Source organism: Rhinoraja longicauda, chromosome 2, assembly GCF_053455715.1.
Source record: "Rhinoraja longicauda isolate Sanriku21f chromosome 2, sRhiLon1.1, whole genome shotgun sequence".
Lineage (NCBI taxonomy): Eukaryota > Metazoa > Chordata > Chondrichthyes > Rajiformes > Arhynchobatidae > Rhinoraja > Rhinoraja longicauda.
The window spans coordinates 17396730-17424484 of record NC_135954.1 but is presented as its reverse complement, the minus strand read 5'-3'; the positions used below and the strand labels follow the sequence as shown (position 1 = coordinate 17424484).

Genomic DNA, 27755 nt, shown 5'->3' with positions numbered 1-27755 from the left:
AAGTCCCAATCTTCCAATTTACCTCACTGCAGCCTATGCACTTAAAAAAAATCTGTACATTCTCTGCATCTCTAACATTATATTCTGCAGTTCGTTCTCACTTTTGCATTACATGATGTACTCATGTATATGATTTACCTGGGTAGCACGTTTTATTTTCACATCTCAGTACATATGACAATAATAAAACCATAAATCTATAAATACTACTTAGTCTTTACTAGATTGATACAAAAATATTTTTTTTAAGTACTAATGGTTGAGAAATGGCCTTCATGAAAAGAAATCATTTAATCTGGCCTGTATGCAATTTCACACCAATAGCGGCCGATTCAGGTGGCTGAGTAAACTGCTTGGATGCTTCTTCCCAAGGATGATGAGCGAAGGGTGGTTTAGTTTGGTGATACAGCACGGAAAGACCCTTCGGCCCACCGTCCTCGCCAACCAGCAATCCCCGCATATTAACACTATCCTACATCCACGAGGGACAATTTTTACATTTACCAAGCCAATTAACCTACAAACCTGTATGTCTTTGGAGGTGGTAAATGCTGATCAAACCATTGGTGGCTATACCATGACTGAATTACACCAAAAAAAAATCATACTTACCTGTGTGATACTTTAGAAACTTTCCAAGTTCTCAATTTTCAGCCGTCACCATTTAACTGATTCATCAATATCCAGCTTCCATATCCATTTTCTTGCTGTCAGCAGTAATTTCTGCTTTTCTGGTAGCTATCAACTCAGTGACCATTATTGGAAGATTCATAACAACTAGACCTTCACAACATTCTCTGGCAATCAGGAAAAAGTAATTGAAAAATATACAAGATTAAGCAGCAGATGGAATGTGTCTTGTTTTCGCACCATTAGATCATCTCCCAGAAAAGGAGTCAACCAATAAAAATGTTGTTTAGATCATATTTAATCAATAAAAAATAAAACCTAGAAATTCAATTGCAACCACAGGGGCGGGTTAATCCCATGATTGTTTTGTCGTGGATCCAAAAGCTCAAAAATAAAATCAGTAATGCCCAAGGCATATTGCTTTAAGAAGTATTGAACAAGCTTTTCAAACTTTCCTTTGCATGCTTTGCCACTAGAGAACATGAAGGAAAATAGCAGGCAGTTCTCAGGAGGAAAATGAGGGAAGGGAAAGAGGTACACGGTCAGCTTGAGGCAGGATTGTCATAAAAGAGAGCAGGTTAAAGTAAGCTGAAGATTCTGCTGGGATAAGGCCTGCTTCTTTTATATGGTCCTTCTGAATGCAAGCAGCACTTTTAAATGTGGCTGTCGCAAGAGAATGCACAACAGATGGGCTTTGGAACAACATGACCTGATTTTCCCTGCATTATTCCAAATGAGCATAACACAAGTGATAGGGTCATTAAGTGCATGTCTAATGTTATAAACATCAGCACAAATACAATTTACAGCCAGAAATATCTAGTTGAAATTCTAGTGGTGGAATTTGACATAACTGTCATTATGGTCCACTTTTGAAAGCTTTAAAAGATAAATCAACTTAGTCCACACAGCACTCTTAAGAAACAGTGCTCCAAATCTATTCATATATGTTTAGCTAGCAATGGAATAGAATTAGTAATCCAAGGGTTAATTAGATTAAACAACAACAGAAAAATCCAGTAATGCCAGATGAATATAATTAAGATGCAAAGTAAGAATATACTACAAAAGATAGACACAAAAAGCTGGAGTAACTCAGCGGGACAGGCAGCATCTCTGGAGAGAGGGAATGGGTGGCATTTCGGCTCGAGACCCTTCTCCAGAGACGCTGCCTGTCCCACTGAGTTACTCCAGCTTTTTGTGTCTATCTTCGGTTTAAACCAGCAGATGCAGTTCCTTCTTACACAAGAATATACTACAATTTTACCAGGTGGGAAGAGATACAGAGCAGAATTTCTCCACAGATGGTTTGGACAAATCTTGATCCTATTGCACATGCAGCTAGTTAAATTGACTCTGGACTGATTTCTTTTCCCTAACTATTCATTATTGTAGACAGGTCATTGAAAGTCAGAACAGATGTCTCATTAAGTTTTGTCAGTTTTACAGCTGTTCACCAAACAATAACAATGATTTTTTTTTAAAATTGATGACTTGAGTGAACATTTTACATATTAAGAGTTCAGAGAAAGCAATGTTTGAATAATTTATTTTCAGCATATTTAGTGTTGAGCATGTTATACAGTAGCCTTTTGTTAACCATCATAACTATTAAAACAAATAAACATGTGCTTTACAAATTGAGTCTAAATACATTAAAGTAATGCTTTAATGTGAAAGAAAAGATAATACTATTTTATTAAATCTGATATAATTTTAAAGGTTTAAGAGGCTAATTTATATTAGAGAAATTGATTGATCCAATTTGTTTTTAAACTGTTTTTAAACCTAGACTGATAGGTCAACAAAAGTATTGAGGTATCTATAATGAAGTGCTGCAGATTGCAAAAGACCAGGACACATCAACTATAAAGTATTTTTATAAACTACAGAAATTAAAATACCTCCTATATCAAGCAGCCATGCATTTAAGAGAGGTGCAAATCAACAGCTATCAACAGTACACTCCCTCCTTTGCAATGCAAAATATCAGATACTTAACTGTCATAACATTAAAACACTGGGTACTGTTCACAAAGTACAGACCAAGCTTTTACTTTGATTATCTGTACAGTACATATACTGTAGAACAGAATATTTACATTAAACACTGCTACAGTCTTTTGCCTGCCTTACCCAAGTCAATAACTAACTGCAGGCAAAGGAATACACTGACTTGCTTTAAACCATCAGCTCATTAGAAGGAATCTTAAAACATCAAGTTTTTGTTTTGCAATCTCAAATGTTCTAGGATTACACAAGCCATTCTGTTTTATAATATTGACATACAGCACAAAACATCCACAGGCCACATACAATACAATTTACCACTTACAACATACCAAATAAAACACTCATTATTCAATGAGTGTCACTTTTTTAATTCTTTCACACACGGTACTGTCCTCCTCCAACTAAAAGCAAGTTTACAGCTCCTTCTATTAACACACATTCACAAAGAGCTAAAGACGGTGCAATTTTTGATCTACAACTGAGAATGTCATAGCTGTAAATGTTTTGTCTAAGATGCTCAGGAAGTAAATCAGTAAAGTACCCAACAAACTGCAGTGCATTAAAAGCAAGCAATAATTAATGCAGTACAGCACACAGTATCTGCAATAAATGCAGCCATAGCAGAAAACAGTAATGTCCTCAAGCTTCTACTTAACAGCACATTCTTTTGATTTTGCTATGTAACGGGTTTATGCAAGCAGATGTCAGTTCTAAGTCAATGTTGCAGTTTAATTAAAGTGTCCTCAAGGACATTTTAATTTAAATAATCACTATAAAACTACCTGATGGAAACTTAGAGAAATCTATATCAAACAGTTACTCTCTGGACATCACAACTAATTGCTTAGTTTCAAATTTATTGTTGGGCAACTACACTCAAATAAGCACAATGAATGTCCTTTAAAAATGTTATCAAGGGGGTATTTGAAATACAATTTATGATCACAATAAATGGAATGATATGCAGACTGGTTTTCATAAAGTAGGGCATGTATGGAACATAATACCAGCACAGACTATTTGGGTCTATTTCAGTGCTGTATAATATAAGCAATTCATGTATTAATCTAATAATACTTTTTTCCAGTAAAAAACCCTAACGGCGTTGGGAGTATTTTGGCTGGGAATTGTCCAGTGCTGCTTAAAAGTCACATAAATTGAAATTAATGGATAAATCAATCCACAAAAAAACCCCCATCTAAATAAAAGCCCAACTTAAAATACTGACCGCAAATCTCCTCAATGTAAGTATGACCATACAATGAATTTTATTTTCCTCAAAAGGCAGTTTAGTACATTTACCACCATGCCATGTCTCACATTTCTTTAGTTTTCAATGAGAAAATTATGAATATTAAGCAATGTACAGAACAAATTCAATGTAATTTAGGTATGTTATTTGAACTTGATCCAAATAAAAGCTGTATCAGGAACGAAAAGATGAATGAGGGTCACCCATCAATAAAATAATTGAACTTCATGCAAGCTGACTTTGCTCTGCACACATTTATTGTTGGCTAACGCTCATGTGCTGGCTGTCTGCTTCAGGCTCCTCCTCTTCAACATCAGCATTGTAATCTTCAAATGCGTCATCATCTACATCTGGAAGGCCCAGCAACTGTGCACATGAAGTACAGGGTTAGTCAATAACCAAACACAAATTTAAATCAGTGAGGAAATTGTACGTTTCTCAATAAGGAGAAAAAATCTAATAAATAGCATTTATCTATTTATTTATCTTAATTACTATGTAACAGAATTATCAGGAATGCCAGTCACAAATGTAAAGATTGTATAGATTCCCAATAGACAACTGTATACACTTACTCTTGTTTGAGACCATTTATTCAGTGGGAGATTCCACGTAGACAAGTGGCATGTATTGATTTGTTTCATGTACTCAAAATAACCCACAGTACATTTCTCCTCACAAGCAAGAGGATATTAGTGGGAAGGAAAAACTGTAAATAGCTTCCTTATCTGAGCACTAGCGAGAGTCAGCGGTAACTAAAGTTGTTCATAACAAAACTGCTGACCTTTTTAACATATCAGCAGCACAAACAAAACATAATGGTTAAAAACTGAAACCAAAAGGTAAACTCAGAGAGGATCAGTATGACATTCATCACCTGGCAACTATCTACATTTTCCCATTCAAAATCTTTTCTGCAAATGTTACTGCAATGTTCAATAAGGGAGCAAAGCAAAAGAGGAGAAACTATAGGCCGATTTGCCTGACTTCAGAGGTTGGTAACATTTTAGAATCCACTAGACCAAGTGGACCCGATGGGCCCAAACCTCTCCTGCATTGGTGCAGCACCCTCTCCTCCCCCACTCCCCCCTCCCTCTCCCCACTCCCCCCTCCCTCTCCCACCTCCCCCTCCCTCAATCCTCCTTATCCTACCTCCTCCCCCCCCTCCTCCCCATCCTCCCTAGGAGATAGATTTAAACTTTAAAATGTGAATAACTAAAAATATAATACCGATTTCAATGAAACATCTTCCATTAGCACCAAAGGGACGACGGGGAGTAAGGTGGGCCTAAAACTGTCACGCTATCGTGTACCGTTTTGGCTGTAGTTCAGGAACAACCAAACAAACAAACAAACGAGAGTTTTAGTATATAGATTATTAAGGATGAAGTTTCCGAGTACTTCATAGCACATGGTTTTTTAAAGGGAAGACCTTGGCTGACAAATCTGTTGAAATTATTTCAGGAACTAAATAGCAGGATAGACAAAGGGAATCAGTGGATGGTGTTTATTTAGATTTTCAGAAGGCCTTTGATAAAGTGCCGCACATGAGGCTGCTAAACAAGATGGGACCCCATGACAATCATGGATAGATAGGCAAAATGACAGAAGGAAAAAAGGAGGAATAAAGGGGCTCTGGTTGCTGGTGACTAGTGATGTTCTGCAGGAGTCGGTGTTGGGTCTGCTACTTTTCACGTTGTATATTAATTGTATTGGATGATGGAATTGATGGCTTTGTGGCCAAGTTTGCAAATGATACGAAGATAGGTATAGGGGCACATAGTGTAGTGGAAGCAGTGAGTCTGCAGGACTTGGACACACTGGGAGAATGGACAAGGAAGTGGCAGATGGAATACAGCATAGTAAAGTATACAGTCATGCAATTTGGTAGTAGGAATAAAGCTGTAGACTATTTTCTAAATGGGGAGAGGATTCAGAAATCAGAGGTGCAAAGAGATTGGGGTGTGCTGGGGCAGCATGCCTAAAAGGTCAATTTGTAGGTTGAATTAGTAGTATTTTTGAATTAGGTATTTTTAAAGTGGAAATCAACAGGTACTTGATTAGTAAGCGTGTTAAAAGTTATGGGGAGAAGGCAGGCGAATGGGATTGAGGGGCAAATATAGATCATCCATGATTGAAAGGCAGAGTAGACCCGATGGGCCGAATGGCGTAATTCTGCTACTATGACTTATGAACGAATGAGCATTTAAGCATCTAAACAAGCAACTGAATACCCAAGGCAAAGACAGCTATAGACCAAGTGCTGGAAAATAGGATTATTAATAGGTGGGTACTTGATGATTGGCATGGCCATGGTGAGCAAGGGCTATTTCTATAACGTATGAATCTATGAACAAACTTTGTTTTCACCCACCGCCACTCTAAGTCTATTTCATTTAAAGGATTTCTAATAATATTTTGCATCATTTACCAAGCACACTTGTTTTGAGTATTTTTTTTGATTTTTGCAAGACTCATATTTTCCATGAGAAAATTAAAGGTCAATACTACGAAGCAATTTCTTTCAATAATTAAACATTTCATGGCATCCCATTTAAGTCCTTCTATGGAACCCAAGAACCAGGTTAAAGTTCTTAGTATTAGGGTACACCTGTTCCTCACACAGCATCACATACCATTAATCTGTTCAAAACAGGCTTAAAATCCAATTCCATTCAGATCTATTCCTCATGAGAAATAATGCAAACCAACTCTCCCAACCGCGTTGGGAGAGATGCTGCGTTGAAGTGAAATGCTTTATTGAGGGCAAGTGCTGAGGCTTTGGCTCAGGGAGCTTTGTTGAGGGGAAGTGCTGAGGTACTATCTTAGATGGGCCTCTTGGTCAGGGCATTGAGTACAAGAATCAGGAAGTCATGTTGCAGCTTTATAGGACTTTGTTTAGGTGGCATTTGGAGTATTGTGTGCAATTCTGGTCATCCCTTTACTCGAAGCATTTGGAGGCTTTGGCGAAACTTTGCAGACGGGATTTACCAGAATGCTGCCTCAATTAGAAGGTATTAGCTATAAAGAGAGGTTGGGCAAACAACATTGTTTTCTCTAGAACGTCTGTTGGTTGTTTCCCCGGTGTGGGACGAATAAAGGAATATATTATTATTATTCAAACCTGCTAGAATTACGAGAGGAAAAGGCACAAAGTGCCTTTGTGGCACAAGTAACAGTGGGTCAGGTAGCATCTTTGGAGAGCATGGATAGGTGACGTTTTGACACATATAAGATTATTAAGGGATTGAACATGCTAGAGGCAGGAAACATGTTCCCGATGTTGGGGTAGTCCAGAACCAGGGGTCACAGTTTAAGAATAAGGGGTAAGCCATTTAGAACTGAGATGAGGAAAAACTTTTTCACTCAGAGCGTTGTAAATCTGTGGAATTAATTCTCTGCCTGGAACATCCATGGATGTTGGGGGAGACAGACGCATATTTAAGAGTCTTTTAGACAGGCACATGTAATGCAGGGAATGGAGGGATATGAATAATATACAGGCAGAGGAGATTAGTTTAACTTGGCATCATGTTTGGCATGGACATTGTGGGCTGAACGGTCTGTTCCTGTGTTGTACTGTTCTATGTTCTAATAACTCAATCTTATCCCTGGACAAAATAAAGTTTAAAGTCGCATTTATTTCATCCAAGATAGCAAAAATCAACGTCCAGACCAAAAGCTACACTTTACTTGACATGTCATGATCAAAAATAGATTTTTTGGATCAATTGTAATCCCATTCTGACATATCTGACCAAGATGCCATATCTCACAATGAGCACATTATTGAATTTTAAAATTTATTTTACTGAAGGACAGATAATGGAGGGAGCATGAAGGGAAATTAAGAGGGAGATTGTTGGGGGTGTTAATAAATTTAATGCAGAATTTAGGACAGAAATAAACAAATTGTGCAAATATTTATAAAACTACATCTATGAATCAAAAGGAGAAGCTACAAAGTTTGATAAGTTTAGAAACAGAACCGGATGATCTACGGAGAAGTACATTTTGACAAGGCGCAACATCATTCAAAATAAAGATAATTCATAGGAGTCAACAGTTACAATCAAATCTCAACCAATGGGCATTGTACCATACCACAACATACGACCATTATTAGCAGCTGACAATATCAGGGGTTGAATGCGAAGATAGAGAGAACAAGGATAATAGAAAATGCAAGCAATTTTCTAAATCATAGAGTCCTTGGACTACACATGAAAGGTTAATGTGTAATCTACTGCAGCATCTAGACTCTTCCTCCAAACAACCACTGCCTATCAATGATCATAATCAAAATTCCTTTGATTTCACATAAAATAGCTTAAAAAAAAGGGGAAAAAAGGAAAATTAACCAACTGCACTGTATACTTATTTATCTTAAGAATACTACAATTTAATACTTACAGGCTTGAATGATTTGAAGACTTTTTCCAGTACTTCAGAGAGAGTCTTCTTTCCACAGGATAAAATGTACTCTTGCACCAATTGTAGGAATGGTAGACAGTCTTCACTTTCACTCCACACATGCTGAAGAGATGAGACAGGGATAAAGATGTTATGATAAAAGGAAGAGTTTATTATTACCACCATCTCCCACAATTGCAATATTAATTACAATGTTACAAAGTGTGAAAAAAATGTCTTCTGTAATAACTATCCTATTTTATTCTATGAATTTCAATAAATCATACTAAATTGCTAATTGATATACTTACATGACATATTAATTTGTTGAAGTTTATTCAGTTCTTCTATGCAGTCTTTTATGCAATAATTTAAGGTTGCTTATAATTTAGAACTTTAGTTATTTTCATTGTATAATTATTATAAGTTAGGTATCCTGTCTCACAGAATCCTTTAATTAACAAATGGGTTATTTCATGCCATTGCTCATGCATTGTCAGAAAAGACACTTAGTGACTAAACTTGCCCATCAATTTCCAGAATTGAACTGGGAAATATAGTACACACACAAGAGCCTGTTAGAATATTGGTCCCTCAGGTCTATCAAGTTTATAAAATTGAAAATCATCCATTCAATGCAGACTGGTTAACCAGCAAAATAACATGATTCGAGGAATTAATGAACTTTGATAGCAACTAGCTTAGTTTAGTTTATTGTCATGTGTACCGACTTTTGTTGCATGCTAACCAGTCAGCAGAAAGACTATACAAGATTATAATCAAGCCATCCACAGTGTACAAATACATGATAAAGGGAATACTGTTTCGTACAAGATAAAGTCTAATAAAGTCTGATTAAAGATAGCTTGAGGACCGAGGTAGATGGTATCTCAGGACTGCTGTCTTGCTGTTGGTAGAATGGTTCAGTATTCAATTATTATACCTGGTAGTGGTAGGCAAAAACTGAAGGTTTGAGCCATGAAGAGCAATCTTTGGTCAATTTCTAATCTTATCGCTATTCTCCACTCACTGCCCCCTCAAGCCACCACACCAATGCAGTCAATCCCAATCCTATTTAGCATATGCTATGCTTTGCTAACAGTCATAGACAAAGTTAACATAGTATTGAAATTTGAGAATTTGGTGACTGAACATTTTAATGTTATTTTGAGTTAAAATTTGTATTAATATTGAGTTTTTAAAAAGTAAAACAATTCCCATGAGGGATCCGCTGCCTAAATTCATTACTCAAATCATCTAATGTGTCAAAACAACTAAAACCAGGTCCATAAGGCCTACCTTGCTCAACGAGATATTCTAAAGCTAGGCAGGAAAGTTATCAAATTATATTATCAAATGATATAAAAAGTTCAAGTAACCCAGCGGGACTGGCAGTCTCTCTGAAGAGAAGAAATGGGTGACGTTTCGGGTTCAGACCCTTCTTCTCGACCCGAAACGTCATCCATTCCTTCTCTCCAGAGATGCTGCCCGTCCCGCTGAGTTATTCCAGTTTTTTGTGTCTATCTTCAGTTTAAACCAGCATCTGCAGTTCCCTCTTAAATTTATCTATTGCAAAATCAGATAGGCCAGCCACAGCAATCACATTCAAGAAATGATTGAAAACGTTTGAAAGACAGCTGACACTCACAGGTTTGCTGTGTGCCAGACCGTTTCAAGATCTTTGAATGTCCTTGATTTATCATCATGGTATAACATTGGAATCAATTTGGTTTGAAAAAACAGTAGAGTGAAGAAAACCTTGATGGGGATTACATATAGAACAAATAGTAGCTGTAATATTGGCACAATACAAATCAGGAAATTAGCTTTAGTTGGTGTAACTGGGGCAATAGTGTAATTACAGGAGCCATCAACCTACATAACAGATTGACAAGTCAAATTTGCGGTAATAAAAGGTGGAATTCATGGAATGCATTTGAGATTCTTTTCTCGATGAACCTTCTGTGGAACCAACTAAGGGTATTTGGATTTTGTTTAATGGAATGAGAAGGGTTGATTGATATGGGGCTTTGGGGGACAGAATGACCAAAGCATGACTGAACTTTACATTGAACTATATTACTTTAAACCCAATGTGTAAACAAGGTGATAAATCTAATGTATGAAAAACCATGGCGGTGTGAGAAGAGTGTAATGAAATGTATGTTAGAAAACAATTATCATGATAGGGAGAACCATGTGCTGAGGGGGAGGGAAAGAGGGGAGAGGGGGAGATTGAAAGAAAAAGGTGGCTAAACAAATAATTAGAGGAAATCACAAGAAACTAGAGATATATATGTGTGTATGTGTGTATATATATATATATATATATATACACACACACACACACATATATATATATATATATACACACAGACACACGCATACACATAAACCATAAAGGTCGAATTGCCTTTATGATTTATGTACATCATGTGAAAAATAAGATGGAGAAATAGAGCATTGCTTTAAATCAAAGTGGCTTCTGATCCATGAGAAGGAACTTTGAGATCTATTTATCTCTATCTTCCCTCTCACACACAAACATTCATTCATATATATATATATATATATATATATATACTAGCACAAGTGTGCCCGTTGGGCCCGTCCTCGTAGGGTTTCCATTGTAACCGGGAGAGGAGTGGGGGGGGGGGGGGGGGGGAAGGGGGAGGGTGGGGGGGAGGGAAAGGGGAGGGAGGGAGGAGGGGAAGGGGGGGGAGGGAGGGGGGACCTCCCCTTTTCCCAGTACCCCTCTTTCCCCGTTGGGCCCGCCCTCGTAGGGTTTCCATTGTAACTGGGAGGAGGGGAGGGAGGGAAGGGGGAGGGAGGGAGGAGGGAGGTGTGGAGGGAGGAGGGGAGACGGGTAGGGGGGGGGGGAGGGGAGGGGGGAAGGGGGGAGGGAGGGGGACCTCCCCTTTTCCCAGTACCCCTCTTTCCCCGTTGGGCCCGTCCTCGTAGGGTTTCCATTGTAACCGGGAGGAGGGGAGGGAGGGAAGGGGGAAGGAGGGAGGTGTGGAGGGGAGGGGGGGGGGGAGGGAGAAGGGTAGGGGTGGAGGGGAGGGGGAAGGAGGGGGACCTCCCCTTTTCCCAGTACCCCTCTTTCCCCGTTGGGCCCGTCCTCGTAGGGTTCGTAGGATTGAAGAGTTCAGAACTGTGAAACTAGAGAACGGAATCGGTGGAGAGGGAGGGGAGAATGGGTGCTCATCCAGGTGGGGCACAGGAGAGGGAGTGTGGGGGAGAAGAAGGGGGAGGTGAGTGTGGGGGAGAAAGGGAAGGGGAGAAAATTGTTTAGACTGACTTCAGGACACGTCCACGTGTTTTGTATTCAAACTCTGCACTTGATAAATCAAATGCCACAGCATATGGAATATATAAAACTACCCTCTTGATGTTTTTAAAAAATCCTTGACATCACGCCACAACAAATAGTGGTCACCTAACAAAATGGTCAAATCCAGTCAACTCTTAATTTGCAGCCATGATGATAGCTTGTTCCATGGTGATATATATTAACTGTCACGGCAGACCCATTGTCTCCGCCTGCTCATGTCCCACCAAACTTATTTCCACCTACCTCGACTCCATCCTATCCCCCCCATGTCAAATCCCTCCCCATCCACGTCCAAGACACCTCACATGCTCGCCATCTCCTCGATAACTTCCGGTTTCCAGGCCCCCACTCCCTCACCTTTACACTTCCATCCCCCACAAAGATGGTCTCGAAGCCCTCCGTTTCTTCCTCGACCGTAGAACCAGCCAGTCCCCATCTACTAACACCCTCCTCCGCCTAGCAGAGCTGGTTCTTACCCTTAACAACTTCTCCTTTGACTCCTCCCACTTCCTCCAAACCAGTGGCGTAGCTATGGGCACTCGCATGGGCCCGAGCTATGCCTGCCTCTTTGTCGGGTACATCGAACAATCCTGGTTCCGGACGTACACTGGCCCCATCCCCGAACTCTATCTCCGCTACATCGACGACTGCATTGGTGCTATCTCTTGTACCCATGCAGAAATCAGCTAAACCAAACGGAGGCTCGGCGATCGTTTCGCTCAACACCTTCGCTCAGTCCGCCTTAACCAACCTGATCTCCCGGTGGCTGAGCACTTCAACTCCCCCTCCCACTCCCAGTCTGACCTTTCTGTCATGGGCCTCCTCCAGTGCCATTGTGAGGCCCACCGGAAATTGGAGGAACAGCACCTCATATTTCGCTTGGGCAGCTTGCAGCCTAGCGGTATGAACATTGACTTCTCCAACTTTAGATAGTTCCTCTGTCCCTCTCTTCCCCTCCCCCTTCCCAGTTCTCCCTCTATCTTCCTGTCTCCACCTATATCCCGCCCCCCTGACATCAGTCTGAAGAAGGGTCTCGACCCGAAACGTCACCCATTCCTTCTCTCCTGAGATGCTGCCTGACCTGCTGAGTTACTCCAGCATTTTGTGAATATATTAACTAATTGATCACTTAACTGTGTTTGTTGTCAAAAGCCATGAGGCAAAAAATTGGCTAAAATTAGAACATTTTGTTATTGAAGTAAAAGAGTGCAATTCAGCTTCTTTCAGAGGGTAGTGAATCTGCTCCTCAGGGTGATGGATGCTAGATTATTAGTTATATTCAAGATGGAGGCAGATAAAGATTTGAAAGATCAAAGACTTTTGTATAAATTCTTTGATCTTTCAAAGGATGAGGCCAGAATAGATCAGCCTTAATCATATTGAATACCATGGGTAGCTTGAGGGACCTGGCGGTCTATTTCTGCTGCATTTTTTCTGTGTTCTTGGATTTAGACACAGTGAAATGAAAGACTAGCAATGTACAGTGCCCTCCATAATGTTTGGGACAAAGACCCATCATTTATTTATTTGCATCTGTACTCCATAATTTGAGATTTGTAATAGAAAAAAATCATATGTGGTTAACTCACATGAGTTAGATGTAGCTCTTAGGGGTAAAGGAATCAAGGGATATGGGGAGAAAGCAGGAACAGGGTACTGATTATGGATGATCAGCCATGATCATTTTGAATGTATAGCAATGCCATGTAAATGAAAGTAGTCATGTTTAGTATTTTCTTGCATATCTTTTGCATGCAATGACTGCTTGAAGTCTGCGATTCATGGACATCACCAGTTGCTGGGTATCTTATCTGGTGATGCTCTGCCAGGCCTGTATTACAGCCACCTTAGCTTATGCTTGTTTTAGGAGCTAGTCCCCTTCAGTTTTAACATAGTAGCAAAAGTAGCATTTGCTACAGGCCCCGCACTTTCGAGGGTCCTTCGCTAAATATTGTCTATTGTCTAAGTGGAGTGGGTAATGAGGAAAGCATAAGGCAAGCTTGCCTTCACCTGTGGGGGCATTGAGTACAGAAAGTTTCAATTCATTTGTATATAACTTTGTCTTGGCCACATTTAGATTATTGTGTGCATTTCTGGTCACCACATTTAGACATTGGAATGGTTTTTTATCATTCTAATAGAATGATTTTCCAACTCCAGTAATTAAACATCTTTTCCTTCACTCCTAGTTTTCTTTATGTATTTTTAGGATGTTCAAAAAGTTGAATCAAATAAACACATAAGAAATTAGTTGATTTATGTTTTTGCTCATGTGACAAAATAAATTATATATAAAATTATACACAAGGGAGAATAAGACGAAAATGACAAAAAAAAACATACGAAAATTTAGTCGAGGGTGAATGAAATTTTGTGATAAAGACTCAAGGGTGAATGACACTGAAATAGTTTAAGAAGCACTGGTGTATATGACAAGAGTTGTAACCATCGAGTAAACGGCGAAAAGTGTTTGTCAGAATGCAGCATGCATCAACTGACCAGGCAGCTAAACTATAGATCAATGAGAAAACTAACCACAATTTAACAATAGAATGTTCATAAGTTATCGGAGCAAATTTCACCCATTCGGCCCATTGAACTACTCCGCTATTCAATCATGACTGATCTGTATTTCCCTCACAGCCCCATTCATCTGCCTCTTCCCCAAAACCCCTGACACCCGTACTAATCAAGAATCTGCCATTCTCCACCTTAAAAATACCCATTCAGATTAGATAAATCAATATTAATAGAGTGTGGCACGGTGGCGCAGCAGTACAGTTGCAGCCTTACAGTGCCAGAGACCCGGGTTTGATACTGACTACGGGTTCTGTCTGAGTGGTTCGTACGTTCTCCCTGTGACTGCATGGGATTTCTCCAGGTGCTCCGGTTTCCTCCTACATTGCAAAGATGTACAGTTTGTAAGTTAATTGGCTTCGGTAAAAATTGTCAATTGTCCCTGGTGTGAAGTAGTGTTAATGTGCAGGGATCGCTGGTCGGAGCGGACTCAGTGGGCCGAAGGATCTGTTTCCGCACTGTATCTCTAAACTAAACTAAAATACTCATACAGCTGGGTTTGTAAACTGCCCATTGTGTTGTCTGCAAACTTACTAATCACTTACTTATAAACTCAAATCGTTTATATATCCAAATCATTTATATATTCACAAAAAGCAAATGTCCCAGCACTGATCCCTGTGGAACAACACTGGTCACAGTACCCCAGTCAAAACAAAAACTCTTCCACCACTACTCTCTACTGCCAAACTACTTTTGAATGTAATGCCCATAAAATCTCTGGATTGTTAGAAAATCGATCTGGTTCATCAATATTTTTAATGAAATGTAAAAATCGATTCATCAGTTTGTATTCCTGGAAATCTAGGGTAACAGTCAGGAAGTTAAACTTTGTGTTGACTCCGAGCCAACTGAATTTGTCCTTGCCAACAAAAAAATATTACCAACAAAATATATTATGCAGAACGGAATGAAAAATAAACACATCAAAGCAAACATTACACAACCAAAGCCCTTGTTTTTCAGTCTCATAATGGTTCTTTTACTTTTTGGTCCTCATGTTGATAAACAGCAATAAATTTTCCAAAGGCGATGGAAAGACTGGAGAAAAGACAAGCTGCTTAGAGCTCTCTTATACCTACATTAAGGAGGCAATTAAACACACCTGAGCAATTACAAACTCCCGTGAAGCCCATGTGCCCAGAAATGGGGGGACTATGTATAAACACAGCTGTAATTTCTACATGGTGAAACCAAAATGTATAAAAATGGCCTTTAATAAAATCTGACAATGTGCACTTTAACCACATGTGATTTTTTTCTATTACAAATTTCAAATTGTGGAGTACAGAGGTAAATAAAAAAATGATGGGTCTTTGTCCCAAACATTATATAGGGCACTGTATTTTCAACAGAATGGATGGAGTGTGAATTGATGGATGCACTTCCATATGCTTGTCCTTTGTTGTTCTTACTGGTAGAAATCACAGGTGTGGGAGGTGCCATTGCTGCAGTCCAGGTGAGTAACTGCAGCACATGTTGTAGTTGGTACAGACTGTGTCTGCTGCTTAGGGTAATGATGCTAATCGAACGGGCTGTTTTGTCAAGGATGATGACTACCTTCTAGATTTGCAAGCACTGAGCTCCAGTGGAAAGTATTCCGTCTCATTCCTGACTTGCACCGTAGAAAATTAATATTTAGCTTTTGAATATCAGGAGGCAAGTCACTCTCTGCAGGACACATAACCTTTGGCCTGCTCTTGTATTCATGGCATTTGTAGCTGGTCTAGTTGAGTTTTCAAATAATGGTGTCTCTATATTATATCTCTCGCTTTGCCCATTGCAAACAACCCCACATTCAAGCTATCTATTTTAGATAAGACTTTCTATACATGGAGTGAATTAGGAATCCAGTGTCAGAGACCTATATATCGATGGTACGTTTGCACCTTTACACAATTACGAAGGAAATTTGAACTCTTCAGATACTTGCAAGTAACTTCTTCAGATACTTGCAAATCAGGGATTATATACGAAAACATCTGCCAGGATTTGAAGTTGAGAGGCAATCTCAAATAGATGACTGCCTTAAAACATCACCATATAAAGACAAGTTCATCTCCTATATGTATGATGTCCATCTATCAATAACCTCTCCATCCTCTAGCAAGTACCTCAAATAGATGACTGCCTTAAAACATCACCATATAAAGACAAGTTCATCTCCTATATGTATGATGTCCATCTATCAATAACCTCTCCATCCTCTAGCAAGTACAAGATCAATTAGGAAAAAGACATAAATGTGCAAATGCCAGATGAAATATGGGAGGAAAGCCTCGAACCTATACACAGATGCTCAAACAATGCTAGACACTGCCTCATACAGTTCGAAATTATACATAGACTTCACAACTCCAAAGCAAAAATACACAGTATATATCCAAATGTTTCTCCTACTTGTGATAAATGTCACTCCTCAGATGCTACTCTTTTTCATAACTTTGTATCGTGCCCTAAACTCACCTCTTTCTGGTCTGATATATTTAAGAATACCTCAGACATTCTTAACATCCCATTAAACCCAGAGCCTTTATTAATCATCTTTGGGGTATCTGAAACATCAAGACAATTCACAGCCGCTCAATGACAATTCCTCTCCTACTGTCTCATTATGGCAAAGAAACTACTGCTCATGTCATGGGAAAAAACAACATCTCCCAATTCCAGAATGTGGCTCCATGACTTGGCCAGTACATTACATTTAGAAAGAATAATCTACGTTCTAAAGGATAGAGTTAACCAATTTAATAAAATCTGGCAACCATGTGTGTCAATTCTTGCACAGAAGAATACTGACACATAACACAAACCTATCTACACTCTAACCCATCCATTTTTAATGAAATTATGAGTAAGGGATAGCAGACAAGAGTTAGGTTTAGAAACAAGAGTCTTCACAAAATAATTATTTCACTGAACTGCTCCCTATGTACTGTAGTCGCCTTCTGCACTTTACTTATGTATTTATGTATTTATTTTTATTTTTATTATTTACTTTCCCCCCCTTTTTTTTCATTGTTTATTTTTCAGATGTTTTTATAAACATGCCCGTCCATATTGTTTGTATAATAATCAAATGTTGTTTTGATATGTACATTTGGAAAAAAATGAGTGGATATGGCAACATAATCTGTACCCATTTTTTGATGGCTCAATAAAGATATTATTTAAAAAAAAGAAAATTAATATTTCGTTTTTGAATATCAGGAGGCAAGTCACTCTCTGCAGGACACACAACCTTTGGCCTGCTCTTGTATTCATGGCATTTGTAGCTGGTCTAGTTGAGTTTTCAATTAATGGTGTCTCTATATTAACGTTGTGACACTCAGTGATAATAATGCCATTGAATGTCAAGGGTAGGTGGTTAGATTTCATTTGTTTGGATATATTAATTGCCTGATATATTTGTGGCATAGAGATTAGCCGTCATTTATCAGGACATGATTGAATGGTGCATATATCTTGCCACATGAGACATGAACGACTTCATTTGTTGAATTGCAAATACAATTGAACATTGTACAATCAGCAAACATCTCTAATTCTGACTTCATAATGGAAAGAATATAATTGAAACAGCATTCAAAGACAGCTGAATCTAGAATACTGCTCAAAGGAACTCTCTCAATGATGTGCTTGCCACATCTCAAACCATCTTCCCTTTTGCAAAATACAAGTCTAACTACTGGACTTGTATTCTCCCGTTTGGTGCTCAAGGATCAAATTTACCAGATCTCCTTGATGCCATACTTTTAAACAGTAGCAATCAATTGGATAACTGACTTGATCAGAGAAAGCCAGAACAGATCTGTTAAAATAAATCTCTTGTTACAAGTCTTTTTGGTAAGGTAAGGAGAGTTGGCACGAGAACAACACATGTATAGAATTTCAAAGGCAACTGATAATGCAACTTAATAGGTGTTGGATCTACAACATGGATGAAAAAATAGACAAAACAGAAAAGACAGAGTTCAGCGACTGGAAGGAAATATACAGCAGAGTTCCTCAGGGTAGGTCCCAAGATCTGGTTATACTGGGTAGAATCGTAAAATTCCCAGATTACAAAAAATGTACACAAATGAACAGCAGGCATGACACAAAGCCTGGATGCAAGTCCAATTGTGTGAATGATGGTAATAAGGAAATATTGTGATAAGGGTATCACAATCTCACATCAGCAATTCAAAAAGAGATTTTTTTTTCACACAGAAGCTAAAGAATCTTTGAAATTCTATGCCCTGGCTGCAGGCTCAGTAGCAGAGTACAGTCAAGACAGAGACATGGGATTTAAATATTGAAAGAATCAAGGAATATAGGATTAGTGTTCGAAAGTTGTACTTTAATTAAAGATTTGCCAAGATTTACAAAATGCCAAGGCAGGGGGGGAAGCTGAATGATCTACTGATGCTTCTATTTCTCACATTCTTGTTTTTATAGACAGGTTTATGGAATGGGGATTTGGTGATGTGAAATTCAATGCTGAGAAATGCTAGCAATACATTTAGGTAGGAAGAATGAGAGAAGGCAATATAATCAAGAGGACATAATTCTAAAAAGGATTTAAGAGCACATAAAGTATTGAACATGGTACGGCGAGCCAAGAGACTGATTAAAAAGGTACACATATTCCTGAGTTTCATAGAGTATTCACAAGAGCAAGGAATTCATGATGAACTTTATAAAACACCAGTAAACCACTGAAGTACTCTGTTCAGTTCATAACATTTGAGGGGAAAAAAACGCTTCAGAGAGAATGTGCAAAGAATTTACTAACATTATTGCAGGGCCCCAAAGTAATGTGTCAAGTCAGAAGATGAGGTCCATATTCTGTTAGCTTACACTGAGTTTCATTTGAACAACATAGAAGGGTAAACAGACAAAATTTAGAGTAGGACTGGGAATGGACTTGCGTTCTGAAACCAGAGGCAACAAGAGAATCAGGGTCACACTTGCAGACCAAACAAAGGTTCTGCAAAATTATCACACAATATGGGTTTGGTTTCCCAAGTTAGAAATTACCACATTAAATGCAACAGATGCAGTGTATTGAAATCAAAGCAGCCAGTAAATTGTTGCTGTATAGGGACAGAGTACGAGGTCTCTTGATTAGACATAGAAAAGGCAGTAAATAAAAAAGCAAAATGTTACACCTCCAGCAGTTATATGGTAAGCAGTTATATGGTAAGCACCCCCCATAATGTTTGGGACAAAGACCCATCATCTATTTATTTGCCTCTGTACTCCACAATTTGAGATTTGTAATGGAAATAAAATCACATGTTGTTAATGTGCACATTGTCAGATTTTATTAAAGGGTATTTTTATACATTTTGGTTTCACCATGTAGAAATTACAGCTGTGTTTATACATAGACCTCCCCATTTCAGGACACCATAATGTTTAGGACACATGGCTTCACAGGTGTTTGGAATTGCTCAGGTGTGTTTAAATGTCTCCTTCATGTAGGTATGAGAGAGCTCTAAGCACCTAGTCTTTCCTCCAGTCTTTCCATCACCTTTGGAAACTTTTATTGCTATTTATCAACATGAGGACCAAAGTTGTGCCAATGAAAGTCAAAGAAGCCATTATGAGACTGAAAAACAAGAATAAAACTGTTAGAGACATCAGCCAAACCTTAGGCTTACCAAAATTAACTGTCTGGAACATCATTAAGAAGAAAGAGAGTACTGGTGAGCTTACTAATTGCAAAGGGACTGGCAGGCCAAGAAAGACCTCCACACTGATGACAGAATTCTTTCTATAATAAAGAAAAATCCCCAAACCTGTCCGACAGATCAGAAACATTCTTTTCAGGAGTCAGGTGTGGATTTGTCAATGACCACTATCCGCAGAAGACTTCATGAACATAAATACAGAGGCTACACTGCAAGATGCAAACCACTGGTGAGCCACAAAAATAGGATGGCCAGGTTACAGTTTGCCAGGAAGCACTTAAAAGAGCAACTACAGTTCTGGAAAAAGGTCTTATCGACAGATGAGACGAAGATTAACTTATATCAGAGTGATGGCAAGAGCAGAGTAGGGAGGAGAGAAGGAACTGCCCAAGATCCAAAGCATACCACCTCATCTGTGAAACACAGTGGTGGGGGTGTTGCGGCCTGGGCATGTATGGCTGCTGAAGGTACTGGCTCACTTATCTTCATTGATGATACAACTGCTGATGGTAGTGGTATAATGAATTCTGAAGTGAAAGACACATCCTATCTGCTCAAGTTCAAACAAATGCCTCAAAACTCATTGGCCAGCAAGCAAGACAATGATCCCAAACATACTGCTAAAGCAACAAGGGAATTTTTCAAGGTTTAAAATGGTCAATTCTTGTGTAGCCAAGTCAATCACCCGATCTGAACCCAATTGAGCATGCCTTCTATATGCTGAAGAGAAAACTGAAGGGGACTAGCCCCCAAAACAAGCATAAGCTAAAGATGGCTGCAATACAGGCCTGGCAGAGCATCACCAGAGAAGACACCCAGCAACTGGTGATGTCCATGAATTGCAGACTTCAAGCAGTCATTGCATGCAAATTATATTCAACAAATACTAAACATGACTACTTTCATTTACATGACATTGCTGTGTCCCAAACATTATGGTGCCCTGAAATGGGGGGAGACTACGTATAAACTGCAATTTTTACATGGTGAAACCAAAATTTTTAAAAATGGCCTTTATTAAAATCTGACAATGTGCACTTGAACCACATGTGATATTTTTCTATTACAAATCTCAAATTGTGGAGTACAGAGGCAAATAAATAAATGATGGGTCTTTGTCTCAAACATTATGGAGGGCACTGTATTTAGAGTATGTGATAAGTTTAGAAAGGGACAGGACAATTAAATCAACTTTGGAGTTGGCACCAACATACAAACAAAATTGTTCAATATTTACAATTCCACAAAATGAACTCTTTACTGAGTTACTAATAACACTTATTATTTTATTCCCATTGTCCATTTTGCGACATTGTCTACTTCATGGATAAAATATTTCACTTTTTCTTTAAAAAACAAGTTTGAAAAATGATAAGTATTCTATTTCAGTTCGGATGACAATGCATAATCTGACACTGCCCCTAATTAGGTTAAGTGAATTAACTTTACAGCAACATGCCCTTTTGTAATTCTATATGATTCTCTCAGGAAAATCAATAACTAGGGGAAAAATATTTCCCCAACAGATCTCTAAATATCCAACTAGGAAAACATTTCCACAGACAATAAGGTACTATAATGTTATAGAACTGTAGAAATATTACGACAGAAGAAGCTATCCTTCGCTCTTAGTCTGTGTCCAAGCACTTTTAAATTTAAAAAGGGTGATAGACGTTTCTGTCTCTATCACCTGTTCAAACAGAATTGCTGACCTATACTAACTTCAAGTGACTTGTTTTCTTCAATTCCCCGCAAATTACTTTACTAATTAACTAATTACTAATTACTTTAAATCTATGACTGGTCTCTGAATGGTGCTTAAGGAAATGCCATTTTTATTTATTCTGTCTATGCCCTCAGTTTAATTCACCCGAAGTCTCCTCTTAAACTACTCCAATTCCAAATCAACCAAATTTATCTATTATTCCCCTAGAGTTGCAATATTTCGATCCAAGAAAGCTTTGTAACTCTCTTCTGCATCCTTGACTGCAGTATCACCTTTTCTATTACGTGCTCAGAAATGCAAGCAGTACTCAAGCTACTGCCTAACTAACAATGTACAGTTGAGGAATTTGCATGCTGCAATACATACTTTTCTTGTTAACCACCTGCTACCTTCAAGGTGCTGTGTACTCCACAGCATTTAATTTATTGTGTATTTTATTCCCATGTTGCAACTCCCTAAACACTTTCCCATTTCCCTAGATCATAATTTTTCCATCCAACTGTGCAATCTACAAACTCCTACACTCCAAGACATTTCTATGTTTCCAATGTTTCTCCCATCGAACATGGCTGATTTAAAATAATCTGCAATCTTCTTTATTATGCCCCCAACATTAAGTTATACAAAAAGGTGCTAAGTACTGAACCCAACTTGCCACATGGTTTAACTAGAGAACAAAAAAAAGCAGGCAGTTAAGAAAGCTAATGGCATACTGACCTTCATGAGAGGAGTGAGTATAGGCGCAAAGAGGTCCTTCTGCAATTGTACAGGGCCCTGGTGAGACTACACCCTGGAGTATTGTGTGCAGTTTTGGTCTCCTAATTTGAGGAAGGACATTCTTGCTATTGAGGGAGCGGCAGCATAGGTTCACGAGGTTAATTCCCGGGATGGCGGGACTGTCATATGATGAAAGAATAGAGCAACTGGGCTTGTATTCACTGCAATTTAGGATGAGAGGGGATCTTATAGAAACATATAACATTATTAAGGGATTGGACACGCTCGATGCAGGAAACATGTTCCTGATGTTGGGGGAGTCCAGAACTAGGGACCACAGTTTAAGGATAAGGGGTAGGTCATTTAGAACTGAGATGAGGAAAAACCTTTTTACCCAGTGAGTTGTAAATTTGTGGAATTCTCTGCCTCAGATGCATTCAAGAGTTAGATGGAGCTCTTAGGGCTAGCGGGATCAAGGGAGATGGGGAGAAGGCAGGAACGGGATACTGATTGTGGATGATCATTGAATGGAGGTGCTGGCTCGAGGGGCCGAATGGCCTACTCCTGCACCCATTGTCTATGTATCTATGTAAATATCCACCAATGTCCTTTGCTTCCTGTCACAGCCAATTTTGGATACCATTTGCCAATCTCATTGAGGTCTGTCTCACATCTTCATAGCTGCTTCAACCCACTTTTTTTTTAAAATGACTCCTTGCTGTGGTAAATAAGCCTTAATTCACTTTAGAACATCACTGTTTCATTTTTGCCTTTTTTGATGTGCAGGCTCAAACAGAATTATGATTACTACTACAGAAATCATGTTCCACTGATACTCTTTCGAATTGGCACTTGTGTTTCTAAAAAATAAATCCACAATTCCTCGTTTCTCTGTTTGGGCTTGCAACATACTGGTCAACTAAATGAAATGCAGGAAACTCTGTGCCTTTTTTGTCTATATATTAATTATATCCCAGGTACAATTCGGATAACTAGCACTTTAACATTTTAAAGAATTTTTACTACAAATATGCTCTTCTATTGCCCTTGGACCGTTTGTAGGTGGCATCCTTTTTTGTTCTTTAATTCAATGCAGCGAAACTTTTTCTTGTGCGCATTTATATTCCGTTTGTGCTTGGCTTTCACCCACACACACAAGAAACGCAACACGGGACAAACATGAGAGTTTTAGTAATATATATATATATATATATATATATATAGATAGATGTGGTGGTGGAAATACTCTTTTAAGACATAATCAAAGTTAGGCATGAAAAGGAAAGTTAGGCGTAAGTCCAGCAAAAAAGTTTTGCTGCATTGAACATTGAGCAGCCCGCCCGCAATCAGTGGCTCCCCTCGCTTCTCTCCTCTCTCCCCTCGCCCCCACAACCGCCGAGAGCAATCCCAGCTCGGCTAGGCCACAGCCGTGTTGCCCGTCTCCAGTAGTCTGCCGCTCCGGGAGAGTAAGAGTGGGGGGGACGGGGAGGGTGGGAGGGGGAGAGTGGGGGTGGGAGGGAGAGTGGGACTGGGGAGGGGGGGGGGTTGGTGGTGGGGGAAGAGATAGTGGGGGAAAAGGGGGTAGTGGGGAAAGGGGGTGGGGGAGAGTAAGATTGGGGTGGGGGAGGAGAGAATGGGGGAAGAGAGAGTGGGAGAAAAAGGGGGTGGTGGGGAAAAGGGAGGTGGGGAGAGTGAGAGTGGCGATGGGGAGGAGAGAATGAGGGGTGAGGGAGGAGAGAGTGGGGAAAGGGGAGGGGGGGAGAGTTAGAGTGATGGAGGAGAGAGTAGCCTCCTCAGTAACACCCTCTCTCCTTCCCTATCCCCCCCCTACGAGGAATGGGCCCACTTTGTCTAGTATATATAATACATATTATATTACTAAAACTCTCGGTTTGTTTATGTGTATGTGTGTACCATCCCCTTGCCCTTTACACAGCCAAAACGGTACACAGCCAAAACGGTACCCTACTCACCATTCCCCTATAGTGTGAATAAACCCACTTTCGTTACTTTTTAAAAACAATTTACCTTATATACTTTAATAAAGCGGGTGGACTGGCGCCCGTCCCGGTTTGCCCCGGCCTGACCTTCCTCCCATACTGCAGCGCGCCACAGAGGCCGTGGCAGAGGGTCAAACAAGATGGCCGTTGCCCGTTGCTCGCAGGAGAAATGCCGCCGAGGTCAGTGCCTTCTCCCTGTCTACTCTCGCCCACCCATGGCCCCGGGAGATGCTCCCCGCCCGGCAACGGGTCCATGCCAACCCCCCGTTCCCCGCCGCAGATTGCAGCCGAGCTGCAGGAGACACCAGCTCGGCAGGAGAAACGGGGCCGAAGTCACGGCTTTTTCCCTCTCCCCCCTTGTTGGTGCACGGCCACGGGGGCACTCCCCGCCCGGCAACAGCTCCACTGTTGGGCCGAGGGTGGCGGGAGGGGTGGAGCGGGAGGAAGGGGCTGGGGAGGGAGGGATGGGTGAAAGGGGGCTGGGGGGGAAGGGGTGCTGCACCAATGCAGGAGAGGTTTGGACCCAACGGGTCCACTTGGTCTAGTATATATATTGCTAAAACTCTCATCTAGTTTGTTTGGCCGTACATACTCGAAATACAGCCAAAACGGTACATGATAGCGCAACAATTTTAGGCCCACCTTACTCACTATTGGCCTGCGGTTCAAATGGTTGTGATATTTTTTTAAATTTCACTTTAAAAAAAAAACTGTTTTTAAACTTTAATAAATTTGAATGGCTCTACCACCTCCCCCTCCCCCCTCGTGGGGTCCGGCACGCCCTGATTGGCTACCTCCGTGTTTGATGTCACAATGAGAACCTAACGGGTCCGCGCATGCGCAGTTGGGGCCCGTTGGTCTAATACTTAGATGGCTGCCGGATTCGCAAGTGCGCCGTTGGGGGAGGGTCGCCGCTCGGCGTCCTCGTTCCTCGGCAATTACCATTGTTTCCCCTGCGAAAACATTGAGGCCCAGCACTAACCAGATACACATTTTGACCGACCCAATTAATTGGTGGGTGAGAAGAGGCTGAAGAAGGGTCTCGACCCGAAACATCACCCAATCCTTCTCTCCAGAGATGCTGCCTGTCCAGCTGAGTTACTCCAGCATTTTGCGTCTACCTTTAATTAGTTGGTGATGTGGATAAGTTAAAGGCGAGTTATCTACAGAGATACAACTTGCCCCTTAATTTCAATGGCCATTTGCCATTTAGATGCACAAATCAGGGGTGTGGCTGAATAAATTTAATTAATTCCATCACTTAAATCACTTTTGGCTCTCCTAGTCGACCCTTAAACTTTCACTCCTTCAGTCCCAGCACATCATGTCTGCAGAAGGTAGAAATTGCAAGATACACTGCAGCAACCTGTCAAATGTTTATTTTGATAGTATCTGTGACCTCAGCTTCCTGGAAAGATCAACAGGTATTAAGTAATGCCACAAGCTCCCAAGTTTCATAACGTCCCAATTTGAACCCATCATTTTTTTCTTGTTGCTGAGATAAAATCCTATAAATTCTGGACTAACACTTGTGCGTAGTTACATCACAACACTGCAACAGTTCGAGAAGGCACCATTTTCTCATATGGTTAATTCTGGATGGACTATAGATTCTGGTTTTGCCAGCAATTACATCATATATGAATTATTAATGTCATGCAAAAGAACTTCAGTGCTGCATGTTGGGGATCAAAATACTCTTCAATCATCAGTAGAAGCGACCACCTAAATAGTAAACGTCTCCTTCTGATGAGCATACTTGTGGAGACAATGTACCGAGTGAGGCATAGGGGTATAATATGACAACCCAGGGCGATAATTAAAATATTTGATGTGAACAATGATTGTATTAATCCATTATATCGAAAAGGAAGCATGCTCACTTTTGCACAGAAAATAAAGTCAGCTCATTCGACATGGGGGGGGGGGGGGGGGGCGAAAAGCAGGAATCCTACATGAATTGAAAGAGTCTGCTCATTTAACATGCAAAATGGGCTCTCCGCCTGCTGCTCGGCAATAACGCATTCGAAGCATAACAATATAACCATACAGGTCGTAATAAATATATTTAATTTAAGACATGCAAGTGTGTAACTTTTCAAAGAGGATTTAGCAGGCAACAGCAATAAACACTAAAGGCATCTGAGGGAAGGACACCAGCCGCAGCTTTATTCAACTGCGTTTATACCGGAGGTGGGGGGGCGTCGACTCGCTGTCCACTAGACAAGCACTGCAAAACCTCACCTCATAATTCCATAAGTATGTTACAAGACTGTATTTGATAACCACAGATAACGAAAGGCAAGGACCGTGCAGCAAGGTCTGCCGCTTGGTCTTTGTGTTGCAGCATTGCCGAGGAACGAGGACACCGAGCGCCTCCCGTAGAAGCGTATGTTGGGGCCTCGGGAGGGGCGGAGACAACTGTCTTTAAACCCGAGAGATTTTGATGAGCTTTGAGCATGGATCCCTTACACGGATGTGTTTCCCCCCACTGTCATGGCCAGGACAGCGGCAGAGGGCCAAGGATCGGACGGAGATGGCAGTAAGGGCCGGTAAACAAGGGTGCCGTGACGCAGCAAGTGGCTGCAGCAAGGCCAAGACTGACCCGCGGCAGCCGGAGAGCGAGTATCACCCCCCACCTCTTCCCCTCACCAACTCACAAAATTATCCCTGAAGTCACTGTCTGGGCACAGGACGTAGAAAGAAACGCCAGGATCCGCATAGAAATCCAGGCGGCTCTCGGCCTCCTCGGTGGCGATGAGCTCGAACGGGGTGTTGTAACACCATTTGTCCGCGATGTCGACGAACTGCTGGAATTCCATGGCGACCGGCTCTCCGGTGCGGGCGGGCGCGCGTCGTCCGTTACCTCAGCCGCGACCTCACCCGCCGCATCAGCCTGGGGGAGGGAGGGACGGACGGGGAGAGAGAGCGGCCCAGCGAGCACACCGCGCTTTGTTTTACTTCTCCCTCGCGGCTCGTCGCTCGCTTTGTGGCGCACTTCCGCCGCTCAGACGGGCTGCTGCGGACTGCCCCCCCCTCGCCCCGCCACGCCAGCCCCCTCCTCTCCTCGCTTCCAGGCGCTCACACCAACCGACAGCTGCCAATCCCCGCCACCGCAGCACGAGGCACAAGAGGGCGGGTATCAGCGGCGCGTGCTGCGACGAGTAAAAGCTGCAAGGATGAGAGAGAGCGGCGCAGCGCGCTTTCCTTCATCCTTCAAGGACACTGAAGCACCCTGTTACATTGCTGCTCGGATTTAGATCTTGTCGGCGGTCTAAAGGCACCATATGTAACATTTATAAAATAGTGTACACAATGAATTGTCGTTATGACCTCGCATAATCATAAAACTTGACCTGGAGCCTACCAAGAAAAAGGCAATTCTGGATTTAGTGTTGTGTAATGAACCTGATCT

At 40.7% G+C, this 27755-nt stretch overlaps 1 protein-coding gene across 1 annotated transcript; it reads right to left on the bottom strand.

Annotated features, from left to right (window-relative positions):
• Positions 1–1843: 1843 nt before the first annotated feature.
• mturn (maturin, neural progenitor differentiation regulator homolog (Xenopus)) lies at positions 1844–27384 on the bottom strand. The gene is made up of 3 exons (XM_078415477.1): positions 27001–27384; positions 8309–8431; positions 1844–4261 (listed from the first exon to the last, which is right to left on the bottom strand). Exons 1-3 carry the CDS (start codon positions 27160–27162, stop codon positions 4151–4153), a joined length of 396 nt encoding a protein of 131 aa, XP_078271603.1. The 5' UTR covers positions 27163–27384; the 3' UTR covers positions 1844–4150.
• Positions 27385–27755: the final 371 nt, after the last annotated feature.